We start from the raw sequence: 14166 nt of genomic DNA, 5'->3' as shown, positions 1-14166 counted from the left end.
GCTTGGAGGGACATTTCAAGGTAAGACGTCAATCGGTTGTAATGATTACAATTACATTGTACTAGCCTATATTACATCATATTTCCATTTTCTCTCCCCCATAATTTTGCAAAATTGTAAGATCGTTAGGTTTGGTTAGCCTCTATTCATTGTTTGGTGTATCAGCTAAAGTTAGGAAACGTTAACCGTTAGCCTATGCTTGCTTGCAAATAACCTAACGTTACCCTACAACACACATAATTAGTAATGTTGAAGTTGTTGAATAGCATGATCTATATAGGCTAATCTATAGATTGTATACATATCCTAATAAAGTGCCATTATAGGTGGTAGGTTAAGGTGTTGTAATTTTAACTTTGTTAGCAATAGCCATGGTAAGGCTATTAGATAGCATGCTTGTCCAAAACAGGCATGTGCAATCGAATGTAATCCTCAGATGAATGCGCATAATATAATAACCTTAGTCAAGAAGTGCTTTTGTATTTGAGCTAGCTTTATGCAATCTGTTACAGAGTTAATACAACTACATGTAATTAATAATGTTTTGTGAATACAGTAATAACGTTTTCCTGATGTCCCAATTCAACTTAATTAACTATGGTCATATTGTGGTTGTTGCTAGGGTAATTTGAATGCTTGCTATGGTGTTGCTAGGGTAGATATGGTGGTTGCTATTAAAATAACACGGTTGCTATGGTGGTTGTTAGGGTAAGCATGTTGGTTGCTATGGTGGTTGCTAGCTTGACATTATACAAGTGGTTGCTAGGGTAATTAAGATGGTTGCTAGGGTGTTGCTATCGTAATTAAGGTGGTTGCTTGGGTGTTGCTAGGGTACATATGGTGGTTGCTATGCAAAATAACAAAGCAGTGGAATTGCTAATGTTTAGCCATTTTTACATTTTTAGCCAAAAAAAAACTCACTTATGTTGGTCCGATCAGTATGAAATTAGAATATGTTGAACAACGGGACATCACAAACAATCCAGGTTCAGTTTTGAGTCGGTGGATTATTCCCGGAAGGAGATAAATGGTTCAAAGCGTACAAGGTTTCCCATTTCTGGCGCGGTAACGCTAGGAGCTAGAGGGATGGGACCAAGACGCACGGCACTGGCTTGAGGCCCCTGACAACTGTTCCAAAGGTGGGATCTCTGAGACACCCACACAAAAAACTTTGAAGGAAAAACTTTTAAAAAGTTGACCACTCCCACTTCAGAGGTGGAGTTTTGGGTGGTAGCATGACTGAAGTCTGACTGAAATTCAAGTCAGACCTTCTGCACATGACCCTCATGGAGCGTGCAAAGTTGCATCAACAAACTAGCAACCACAACCCTATTCTCAACCAAAATGATTACCCTAGCAACCAGCATAGCAACCACTTTATTTAGCATAGCAACCACCAAATCTCCCCTAGCTAAGTAGCCTAAATCATATATTTTTGGAATGCACTCAGATATATTGTACATTCAAAGATCAACTGGACAGCTGTATCTTACCACCCAGATAGCAGACTTTCTGGCAGCACTTTGGCATACATCTGGCGATTTTGGGCTTTGATATGGCAGACCAAAACTTTTGGCTTCAATGTGGCATGATTATGGGCAGCCATAACAGATAAGAAGGCGCCAGTAGTGTATGGCTGAATTATGGCATATATCTGGTCAACCGTAGCGTTAGATCAAGAGCGGGGACAGCATCTGATGACGCATACAGGCTGTTTGGCATGTTTATGGACAGCCAGAAGATGGGCGAAGAGCGGGACAGAGTCTACCCGTATGTGGGTGAGTTCTGGCATGTTTCTGGCTAACCAAAAGACTCAGCAAAAGACCGGGAATTTTCCATGGAATTTTCAAACTTTCTACTCGAACAAGACCCAGCCGCCCAGTTCGACCAGCGAGCAATCACAGTTGAGGTATGTATGTCTCCATTAATCTTTTAAGTTTTATATTCAGGGAAGTGTATTCAATAACCTTTGTCTAGCAATTGTACAGCTTTTAAACATGTTAAACATATTTACGCGTTATTGATTTACTCGTAGTAACATTGGATTTGCTGTGATTGTACCCTTTAATGTGAGACAGTTAGAAGCTAGCTGCTAACGTTAGTTCCCATGATACTGTTAACGTTAAGATGCTAGTTCCCGCGACGGTATTCCTGCAGTTCTGGTAGGCTGTTATGGTTAATAAGGATTAGATAATAAGAACAAGAATTAGCAAATACCTGCCTAATACGAAACATGTTGTGGTTTAACGAGGTAACGTTAATTGAGCCGATATTAACGGGGAGCTCCCAGTTAAGTTAGCCATCTTGCCAGTTTTGTGGGGTGTGCATTTGTGCCTCTTAACAGACACAAAATGCAATTCAAATTGGCCATTATGTGACAACAAGATGCGTTTTCATCTCATACATTGCGAAGAAATCATTTAAATTCAAAGATTGTACTGTCACCAACCTATTTTCCCAATTTCCCATCGGTCGCTTTACCAAAAGCCTAGAAGACTTGATCACGGAGGTCATAGCAACTTCGCGACTAAACTTGCAGTTTATTTCCCCGCAATGTATGAGTTAAAAACGCATCTTGTTATCACGTAAGGCCCTGTTCATGTTGCACAGAAATTTTAATTGCATTTTGTGTCTGTTAAGAGGCACAAAAGACACTCTAGATCAGTGGTCCCCAAACTTTTTCTTCCGAGGGCCAGCTCACTATGCCTGGCTCTAAGAAAGGGCCAGAGACTCGGAGTATATCAGTAACCTTAAAATAGCTTAGTGCTGTGAACAACAACAGTCCACCTTAGTTGAATATTCCATTACATTTAATCATAGGCTACTGGAATTTAATACCATTGTTAGCTGTGTTTATATTGCCATCACGCCATGTAAAATGTAGCTCAAATGAAATAATACTAATAAAAAAGACTTTAGCATTCCCAAAAGTATTAGCAGGGAGTCCCAAAAGTATATTTTATCTAAAATGTGTGAACTCTGAACTCTGTGTCTTTGCATACACAGCTGAAGTTGGACAAGCAATATCCTACAAATAATTTAATAATCAAACTATGAGAGTTTTATGAAGTGCTGGCAAAAACATCTGAAATGACCACCATTCTAACTTCCACTCACCTGATGAGAACTTTGAAGTGTGAATTTGGATGAACATTTGAACAAGTGAATAAAAAATAGAAATGATTATCCCGGGAAGTCCCAGAAATATGACTTGAATAGAAGTTAGTTAGTTATTAACAATTAATTGATAAACTTTTAGAATACTTTGAGCACTGATGCAGTCAGCATAGGCCTCTTTACATTGTTTGCAGGTAAGCCTACATTTCATTCCGTTTTCAATGGTAAACGCGAAACAGCGCCAAAACAACCACCAGTGGACAAAAATAGTATTACACGTGTACTGTTAAGACTCGCCATAGAGAATGAATGGGGGAAATTACGGAGGTTATAGTTTGGCAATGTCATATATGTTTTGGGGGGCCACCCAAAATGAGGGTTTGGGGACCACTGCTCTAGATCATGCCCCTAAAACGTCGTTTTTGTAACCCCCCCCCCCCCCTTACTGCAGTTAAACTAATCATGGTTTCCGGTTGTTTTCTGTTTTGTTCTTAGTGCATAATGGCATACAGTCAGTGGAGTAATATACGGAAGAAGGCTCTTAAAAAAGTGGATGTCCTGCTTAATTCCTTTGAGCATGAAATGCTCAGCGACTCTGAAATTGAGTTTGCTATAAACAGTGATGATGATGTAGCTGATAGTTCTCAGTTGTGTGCTCTAGACATGCCAAGGGAGGATTTTGAAATGGAAACTGATGACAGTTCTGATGGTGATGATGATGATCATGATAGCGTTTCCCAGTCTGAACAGCCCAGTCTGACAAAGGTGTTGTCAGACTGGGCTGTTCAGTATGCCGTTTCTTTAGTTGCTCTATCGGCACTTCTGTCCATTCTAAGGGTTTACCACCCTTGTCTACCAAAGGATGGTCGATCTTTGTTGAAAACGAAGGTACATTACATGGTGGAAAATTTAGCAGGTGGCTCTTTCTACTATTTTGGAATCATGAATGCACTTAGTAAAACTTTGGAGAAATTGTCAAGCAAAGTCCATGACTCACATCTATTTAAAATACAACTGAACATCGATGGCCTGCCACTTTTCAAAAGCTCCTCTTTGCAGTTTTGGCCCATCTTGGGTATGTTACAGTTAGACCCAATGAGAAGACCTGTTTTGATTGCTTTGTTCTGTGGGAATTCCAAACCAATGTCCTTGACTGAGTACCTGGGTGCTCTTATAAATGAGCTGAGGATGTTGGCAGATGGATTTGTAATAGGTGGGAAGAAGTGTTTTCTTAAAGTCGGTTCAGTTATGTGTGATGCTCCAGCCAGAGCTTACGTTAAAGCCATCAAGTCTCACACAGGGTATTCCGGGTGCGATAAATGCACTCAGTCAGGTATTTACATCAGTCATCGCATGACTTTCCCTGATGTATGCTGCCCGTAGGACTGATGAGCTTTTCAAGGCTGGTAGTGATGAGGACCATCATGTAGGACACTCACCCCTCACAGAATTGGACTTTGGCATGGTCAGTGGTTTCCCCCACGACTACATGCATTTGGTTTGTCTCGGTGTGGTTCGTAAGCTGTTTGACTTGTGGATGGGGACTGCTGGACCTCTACGCTGCCGCATTTCCGCTAGACAGTCCAGTCTTATCTCAGAGAAACTGCTCAGTTTGAAGCCTTATGTGTCTGCAGAGTTTGCAAGAAAGCCAAGGGAACTAAAAGAAAGATTAAGGTGGAAAGCAACTGAACTCAGGCAGTTTTTACTGTACACGGGTCCAGTTGTTTTAAAGAATGTTTTAGCTGCGGAGGTGTATGAAAATTTCATGCTGTTGTCAGTTGCCATACATATTTTGGCAAGCCCCTTGTTATGTCATGTAATGAATGACTTTGCCGGATCTTTACTGTGCGCATTTGTGGAGCATTTCCAAAAATTATATGGTGCCGAGTTTGTTGTCTACAACATTCATGGCTTAGTCCATCTCAATGAAGACGTGAAGATTCATGGTCATTTAGACCTCATATCTGGGTTTCCTTTTGAAAATTACTTGGGTAAATTGAAGAAAATGGTCAGGAAACCTCACAGTCCTTTGGCCCAGGTAATTAGACGTGTGTCGGAAATGACCAGCATCAGTGCTGAGACATTAGAGAAGCATACATTTACAGCAAGGGGGGAACACCAAGAGGGGCCTGTGCTTCTATACCCTACTGCAAAGCAATTTAAACATGTTTTGTATGATGGTGTTGTGATGAAAACGTCACATGGTGACAACTGCTTCAGGATCAACAATGACATTGTCTTAGTTCAAAATATACTTTTATTTGAAGAGGTCTATTATGTAGTGTATTGGGCATACAGCAAAAATGAGTTTTTCTTTACTTATCCACTAAATTCCTCTGAATTGGGCATCCTAGTTGTTTCAAATCTGTCACCAGACCTTCAATGTGCAAGGCTGGACAGAAATGTAAAAAAATATGTCAGGCTTCCACGTGAGGTTGAGGACAACTTTGTTGTTTTCCCTCTTTTACATCTTGAATGATCTGTTAAATTCTATCTATCTTTTCTATCTATCTATATAAAAAATAAAGTTACAGTTTCAGTTACGTGGTTTACATAGTTCAGTTACATGATTACACGGTTTTACCTAAAAAGACATGCCAAAAAGCTTTGTTTGTTGATAGAGGCCCTGAAATGCTGAGAGGTGGTTGTAAATTATTGTTTTCTGTGGCTGCTACTCTTATTGCTGTCTGAGCCTCACTGAGTGAACAGTTTCCATAGTTGATAAAGATGTAGCTTGTCAGCAAACTCTCCAAAGTGCAGTGGTAGGATTTTGATCAGTCAAAGCCTCCTGAGTCTCTTCAAGAAGTTGTCAATGTGCAAGACTTGGTCCCACCACGTTATGTTAGTATACATTTTACACATTAGGTTGGTGTTAATTGTTGTGATGTTATTTACTTCCTATAGAAATCATAAAATGTTTTTTCCGTCATTACAGGAAACTATGTATCACATTGTCAGCTTTGATGATTTTGATGAGGTTGAGGTGGTGCCAGCGACCTGGGTCAATGGGGGAGTCTGTCGGTGGCCCCCTTATAAAGGAGAAGGGTTGCAGAGGGCCATAAAGAACTTTCAGGAGCCAGACAACACCTGGGCCCTGTATAATGTCCGTGTGCTATACACAGGTGAGTGAGTGAATAAGTTATAAACTGATAACTATTAAAAGATCAGTGACATAATGTTAAAATTGAGTTCTGTTTTAAACAGATAATTATCACGAAGCGAGGAAAAGGTTGCCACTCGCAGAGCAACAGACTGATCTTCAGTCAGAGGCAGAGATTGATGCTGGACGACCCCAAAAAAGAACAATCAAGTAAGAAGTTCACAAAACTAAAGTGCTTTTGTTTTTTTGCAAATTGTCTCCCCTTTATTACATTATTTTTTAATTATATTATATTTTATTATGACAATAGTTTCTATTTTTTAAATTGTTGACTGGTGAATACTATGCCAAAACAAATATGTGACCCTGCAAGGCGAAACCAGACGCTTTGGTAAAATTTACAAAATTAAGTCCAGAAGAGGAGAAAATCACCTTTTCAAGTAAATTGTCATGTGCGATAGTGTGAGGGCACAGCTATTATTAGCCTTACGGTAGCGTGACTTTGAAGCGGATTACTGACTATGTCCAGTTACATCAACCGAGTGAGTGTCTTTTTCTGCCCCCTAGTTAATACCTGTGATGGTCATAAGGTGTCACTATAGAATATAATTAATGTATTTCGGGGGAAGGAAGTTCTGTGTACACAGATTGTGTATAGGCCTACTTTTAAAATGCGCGACGTCAATGGAAAACTTCTCCTGGTCCGTAAAATGACGCCAGGATATTTCTAAAAGTTCGTGCTTTTGACCGTTCGTGCCCTGAAAGGCAAGTCTTTCACATTCATATTCGGTTACATCTGCCACGAACGATAGAGAGCTGACACATGGAGTAACGAGTAAAGAGTAATGAGTAAATTTTAGCTCTACCGTAAAACCTTATAGCGCCGTGGACAAAGGGAATGACTGCTAATGTGTTGAATCTTCACCTAAATAAAGTCAGTGTTTAACAGTCAAAAAACGTATGTTTATCCATGAAATTTGTTCACAATATGAAAGTGTAGACTGTATACTGTGGAATTATGCGAAAAAGTGAAATTCGACATTTTAACCTGTATGTTTGTTTATCGTGGATTTTCTCAAAATAGCACTGTGCGCAAAGCGACTGGTTTCGCCTTGCAGGGTCACATATCCACTTTGTCTATTATTGTGGTGTTTTTCTTGTGTATTTGTCTCCAAAGGCGGAATCGGCACTTCGATGTATATGAGAGTGACGATGAAGAGGTGGCACCCAAGAGGAGCATGCTACCAAAGCCCCCTCAGATACCATCACCATCACGTTTCCGGCGATACATTATCAGCCCACAATCGGACCAAGTGGGGTTCTCGGAGATTGGAAACAACGAGATCTCAAATAACCATGTAATAAATGTTCACTCAGTTTCAGTTCTTGATATTATAAGTACATTTAGACCTAGGTTTAATGAGAAATAAATGTTGGATGTTTAAATTAGTTAAATGTAAAGATTCAAAGCATTACTGTTAAGTGAATATTTTTTTACCCATTTCTAGCATGTAACAACCCTTGGGTCAACATTGCGCCAGGCCATTGATGCAGTTAATTTAACTGAGGTACCCAATGGTGAAGTTGACACAGGGCCAGCTTTAAACCAGGGCCAGATTAGGGAGGTTCAAGCAGCTCCAGAGGCCCCAAGACAACGCCTGAAAAATTCATCTGTCTGTGGACAATTATGTGGATGTAAGAATTATTGTATTGCATTGTATTGTTGAATTATTGGAGGCTTCGATAGATAGATAGAGACACTAATTTTCTGCTGTATTGTTGAATTATTGGAGGCTTCGATAGATAGATAGATAGATAGATACACTAATTTTCTGCTTTCTTGTTGAAAATGCTTTACAGCTTTGCTGCATGACATGCTGGTGAAGCAGGAAATAATAATAGAGCAGCAGAAAAATATAGTGAGAATGGTGCAGGATCTACATGATGCCTTTGCCTCTGCTACCGACGGCTCCAATGTTACACAGGGGACAGTGTACAGGCACAGTGCTTATTTTCCATTAAAGGGCCCAGATGATTTAATGGTTCTGGAAAGAGACCTTCAGTCTGTTCTGGAACTGAAGAAGGATTTAGTGAGTTGTTATATTTCATAGAGACAGAGTAAGACAGGTTAATGTAATTGTAGTTGATTTGAAAATCAATGTGGATAATTCTCTACTTTCAGACTCTTTTGCTTGGACTAGCAGGGGGTGCCACCTTAAAGATGAACTGAACTGAAATAATCAACATTGATAATGTGTTGATTATGACAATTAAAAATAAATGGCACTAAAAATGTAATTAAAAAAATCAATACGTAGCCTTTTTTAAGCAACACCAAAATTGCGTTTGTTAGTATTAGAACGCTGCCCGTTTCAATGACGTCATTGGCATGGTAGGACCTGAGAAGTTCTATAAACAACAGCTGCAGCATATTATGTATACACGAAAATTAGTCATTTTAATGGCATGGGTTACACATTTGAGCCCGTGAGGGACAGGCCTGTAGTGTCTTGACTACCACTAGATGGGGGACGATCGGTTTCAGGCTCCAGCTCAACCTTCAGTAGGATCATTTGGGTGAAAATGACTGTGGGCGCTGCCGGAGCATGGACACTGGAATCTATCTGTTGCAAAGCAGTGGCGAAACGTAGGGAAAATGTTCGAGGAAGCCAAAGTGACGGGGAAAATATGTTTATTTATGTATGTGTTTATTTCGGGGCGTATACATTTTGTGCAATGTATAACATAGATACATTTTGTGCGGCACAACATAGGCTACTGTAGGCCTAGCCTACAGGTCATGTAGAAAACTGGACGAGGGGCGCTTGAGACAGCAACACGCACGCTGTCTCTCTGTCTCCCTCCATCCCTCACACACACACATTGCCTACTGTACATCCTCCACACAACTGCATACTCACTCACCACCACTACATTAGGCCTATGCGAAGCTACGGTGCATACAAATAAGCTATATAACACGCATTGTCACGGCAATGTAGGCTAACGCAGTCTGGACTACTGGCACTCGTAACAGCAACTCACACAGGCTCTCCCTCCCTCCCTTAAAACTGTTAAAAACTTCGTCACCCCAAGTTGACCCCAGACACACGGAGGATACACGAGTTTGCCGTTTATTTTAGGCTAACGTTAGTGGAGAGTTTGCAGATTTTTACCTTGTGGATGTTGATATTGCACGAGTCTCTTGGATAGCAGCACTGCGAGTTAAACTCCCTCGCATCAACAATCTGCCCTGAGACGGTGAACAACTGGCTTCAGGGTGAGTAGAAATGGACATTGGATTCTGTTTACAGACCCGCTGTGGTTTAGTCACCAGCTAGTAAACGCATTATTATTGATCTGTGATATCGTCGGAGTCATGGTTTATACTCTCTATGGTCGGAGTGCTAGCTTGTGGAGTTTGACATAAGAGTGTTTCAAAGGTGTTTAGCTGCTAGCCCTTTCCTAGGTTGGATCGTATGGTAGCCTAACACTGGACCTCATCTGAGGCTACTTCGAGATATTATTCCAAAGGGGACAGATAGGCTACTGCACTTAAAACTTTAAAAGATTGAACGAACCTTCCCTGGACTTTGTAATTGCGACCAGTGACTGCATTGGGTGAACGAAGCCGAAGTTGAAACTTAGGCTCTATGGCACATAGACAGTGGGCTCGCCCTTCTACGAATTGAAAAAGACTACAAGCTGCCCCACCGAGTTTGCGATAAAGTAAGCAAGAAAAGGGTTTTTTAAGTCAGGATATGTCGGGTCAATGGCATTTATTCGTCCAACGTTACAGACCAGTTTCCATAATGCACATCTTATCAATAGTTTGAATGTCGTGTGTGTTTCTGCTCATTGACAAAATTGCGTTCAGTATGATTCATGCCCAATTAATTTCCCCTGTTAAAGTGTTCGCCTTTGTTTCACTAGTTTGGTTTTGATTTTTTATGAGATTTAGGCTAGCCTACGATAAACAGCTTATGGCCAATATGTAACTCAGCTAGGCCTAATGTTAATTTCCTCAGCCATGTCAGCTAGCCTCAGACTCATTATCTGCTATGGCTGCTAGTGCTAGTGCAGAGTAGCTTACCATGCCAGTGACGTAGCCGATTGTTGAAATCCAACATGGCGGCGCCCATGTAACAACAACAACACTTTCAACGTACAATTTTATCCCTTTTAATAAATTCAGCCATTTTAATCATTGTACCAATGAGAAGAAATAAAATACATCTGTTATATTACCTTTACTTCAAATTCCAGTTCAGTTCATCTTTAAGAGAAACTGTTTGGAGGGTTTTACAAAGGGTCTTCACCAATGAATTTTCTCAGAAGGTCACCTGGAGGGGGTTGAGTGGAAAGGTGGCCTTTGAAAAACAACTTCTGAAAACCATAGTAATAGGTTGGTTTGACCATTTCATTACTTTTTTTCTCTCTTGCCTAATCCTCTATTACAAAAGTTGTTGTATTTACGCTTCCAAGGTTACTTCTGCATTTAGTAATTCTGTTTGTTTGTTTTGTCTTTGTTCATGCTTTACTATTAGATGCAGTAAGGAGAAACCCTGTGTGCTCTGTTGCTACTGAGGCTGAAATTGAAACTACTATTAAAAAGTGGTTTTACTGGGCTGGGGATAGAAATGGAGGCAGGAAGAGGCGCCTTCACTCACCCAGCAACCCAGCCACCCAGACACAAGGCACCCAGATACACATCCACCAGCTACTCAGTTGCCCAGCTACCCAGCCACCAGCTGCCCAGCTACCCAGTTGCACAGCTACCCAGCCATCCAGCACCCAGCTACCCAGCCACCCAGCACCGGGCTACCTAGCTACCCAGCCACCAGCTGCCCAGCACCCAGCTACCCAGCACCCAGCTGCACAGCTACCCAGCCATCCAGCACCCAGCTACCCAGCCACCAGCTACCCAGCACCCAGCTACCCAGCCACCAGCTACCCAGTTGTACAGCTACACAGCCATCCAGCACCCAGCTACCCAGCCACCCAGCACCGGGCTACCTAGCCGCCCAGCTGCCAGCTACCCAACCACCATCTGCCCAGCTGCTCACCCAGCCTATCAGCCCTCCAGCCACCCAGCTACCCAACACCCGTCCAGCCATCCAGCCGCTTAGCACCCTAGCCACAAGGCACCCAGCCATCCAGCACCCAACCGCCCAGCTACCCAGCCCTCCAGCCACCCAGCGACAAGGCACCCAGTTGCACAGCTGTCCAGCCATCCAGCTACCCAGCCCCCCAACCGCCCAGCTACCCAGCCATCCAGCTACCCAGCCCCCCAACCGCCCAGCTACTCAGCCACAAGGCATCCAGCATCCCAGCCCCCCAGCCACAAGGCACCCCAGCCACCCAGCACCCGACCGCCCAGCACCCAGCTACAAGGCACCCAGCCATCCAGCTACCCAGTTGCACAGCTACCCAGCCATCCAGCACCCAGCCCCCCAACCGCCCAGCTACCCAGCCACAAGGCACCCAGCCATCCAGCTACCCAGCCCCCCAACCGCCCAGCTACCCAGCCACAAGGCACCCAGCCATCCAGCTACCCAGCCCCCCAACTACCCAGCCACAAGGCACCCAGCCATCCAGCTACCCAGCCCCCCAACCGCCCAGCTACCCAGCCACAAGGCACTCAGCCATCCAGCATCCCAGCCACAAGGCACCCCAGCCACCCAGCACCCGACCACCCAGCCACAAGGCACCCAGCCATCCAGCTACCCAGCCCCCCAACTGCCCAGCTACCCAGCCACAAGGCACCCAGCCATCCAGCTACCCAGCCCCCCAACCGCCCAGCTACCCAGCCACAAGGCACCCAGCCATCCAGCATCCCAGCCGCCCAGCCACAAGGCACCCCAGCCACCCAGCATCCGACCGCCCAGCACCCAGCTGCCCAGCCACAAGGCACCCAGCCATCCAGCTACCCAGCCCCCCAACCGCCCAGCTACCCAGCCATCCAGCATCCCAGCCACCCAGCCACCCCAGCCACCCAGCACCCGACCGCCCAGCACCCAGCTGCCCAGCTACCCAGCCACTAGGCACCCAGCCATCCAGCTACCCAGCCACCCAGTTGCACAGCTACCCAGCCATCCAGCGCCCAGCTACCCAGCCACAAGGCACCCAGCCATCCAACACCCCATCACCCAGCCGCTCAGCAACCCAGCCACAAGGCACCCAGCCATCCAGCTTCCCAGCCACCCTTCCCAGCCGCCCAGCCATCCAGCACCCAAAACATATAATAAAGCATAATGAAATGTATTTCATTTTCCTGTGTTTTTTTTACAGATACATACACATAATTGAAGTATATAGTGTATTAAGTATTAAGTATATAGTGAACCTAGACTATAACCATTAAATTACCAGCAATAAAGTCATAATTACCAGCAATAAAGTCATACAGACAGCTGAATAAGTTAAATAAATAAATAATATGCATCATTTTTATGTAAAAGCAAACATGTGGCACAATTATGGTATCATTTAGGGTCAGTTATGGCTACATTTTGGCTGGATTATGGGGATTTAGGATTCTTTTTGGGACTTTTAAGGCTATAGTTTGGAAATCCAAAATTGGTTTTGGGTGAGCTTTGGGTGAGTTTTGGCCTACTTTTGGTAGATTTTGGCATGCCAAATTTGGGCCATTTAGGGCCCATACATCCACCCAGAGCTTTACCAAAATGGCAAGCCAGTTTTGGGCCAAATCTGAGCCATACTAATTTTGCTATCTGGGCATGATATGTGCATCATTGACCACATGGGAGACGTTGTGATTTCTCCTAGTGGCATCCGCCCAGGTCGAACTCCTCTCTCTAAATTTAAAGAGTCGTTTGCTCGTTCTTGCTTGCATCTTACATGAATTCACATTAAGTATTAACACACCTAACACTCACTCTCATCTTTAATGTACTTATCATCATTTATTGGAGAGAATTGGGGGGGGGGGGCCCCAATTCTCTCTAGGATGAGCAAAACCTAGCATACACGACCGTATGTTAAGGTAAAGCATTACACAGAGGCAACCTAATAATAATAATAAAAAAGTAAACCTATTTTTTTTAAAAAACGGCACTAATCATTTCAGAGGTTTTCGATGGATTGACCGTAGGTCGGAAAAGTGGAAAGAAGATTAGCTTCAAGGCTATAACTTTTTTGTTTTGTTTTAGCATGACTGTTTTTGAAGATGATCATGTATGGTAGCTTCAACATTAACACGACTTATTGAGAATGATATTAATAATAATACATAAATAAATGTTTAACTTTGATGACTTTGAAGGCGAAGGAAGTGTGAGAAGAATTTCTGTGTATCTATCATATGAGTTACAAGATTCAGTTCGATGGCTAACGTCACGAAGTTAAGTGTGAGTCTGCGCAGTACTGGGGGGACCAACTGAAAAATCGTTCTATTTGACTCAGTGCCCTCCCATTGAAAACGACGGAGTCTGTTCGTCCATTTCTTTTACTGTCTATGCTTGGTTCACGCGCGAAACCCCGGGTGCCGCCATAACGCTACCAAATGCATTTCATTTCCGCCGGAAGTGGTTTGCGCAGCGTCTGCCGGTGTAAACACAGCGATTTCCATGCTAGCTTGGGATCACAGTTCTACCACTTTGACTGGAGATGGCGTTATTCTCCCCCACCCGAATTCAGTGCAGAACTGGGAGGATAACATGACGACGTGGCCCAGCATAACGTACAGCAAGATTTGCTCCTACTTCGTGCAATCCTTAGCAATAGATGGAAAAGCAATGGACAATCTGAAAGCCTCCGAGGCATATCAATACCTGCACAGCAACAAAGTCGGTTGTGTCATGTCATACAAACATGATCGTTTTGTTTATCTGAAAGCAAATGTAGAGCCTAGCCAGTGTTTGAACAATGCGTGGCATAATGCTTGGGTGCTGGTAACTGAAGCTGGAGAAGTCAAAACTGCGGGATGT

At 43.3% G+C, this 14166-nt stretch overlaps 1 protein-coding gene across 3 annotated transcripts; it reads left to right on the top strand.

The window, feature by feature from the left end:
• Positions 1-791: 791 nt before the first annotated feature.
• Positions 792-11727, top strand: LOC121711290. 3 transcript variants are annotated; one of them, XM_042094754.1, is made up of 9 exons: positions 792-1909; positions 6053-6239; positions 6322-6427; positions 7395-7530; positions 7726-7912; positions 8078-8307; positions 8400-8432; positions 10496-10622; positions 10765-11727. In XM_042094754.1, the coding sequence occupies exons 1-9, from the start codon at positions 1838-1840 to the stop codon at positions 11235-11237; spliced, it is 1551 nt and encodes a 516-aa protein (XP_041950688.1). In that variant the 5' UTR covers positions 792-1837; the 3' UTR covers positions 11238-11727. The 3 variants fall into 3 exon arrangements, with proteins under 3 accessions (XP_041950688.1, XP_041950687.1, XP_041950689.1); XM_042094753.1 differs by having other exon boundaries at positions 7395-7575; XM_042094755.1 differs by lacking the exons at positions 7726-7912; positions 8078-8307 and having other exon boundaries at positions 7395-7575.
• Positions 11728-14166: the final 2439 nt, after the last annotated feature.

Source organism: Alosa sapidissima, chromosome 6 (genome assembly GCF_018492685.1).
Source record: "Alosa sapidissima isolate fAloSap1 chromosome 6, fAloSap1.pri, whole genome shotgun sequence".
NCBI classification, from domain to species: Eukaryota; Metazoa; Chordata; class Actinopteri; order Clupeiformes; family Clupeidae; genus Alosa; species Alosa sapidissima.
This window is presented reverse-complemented; position numbering and strand designations above follow the sequence as displayed.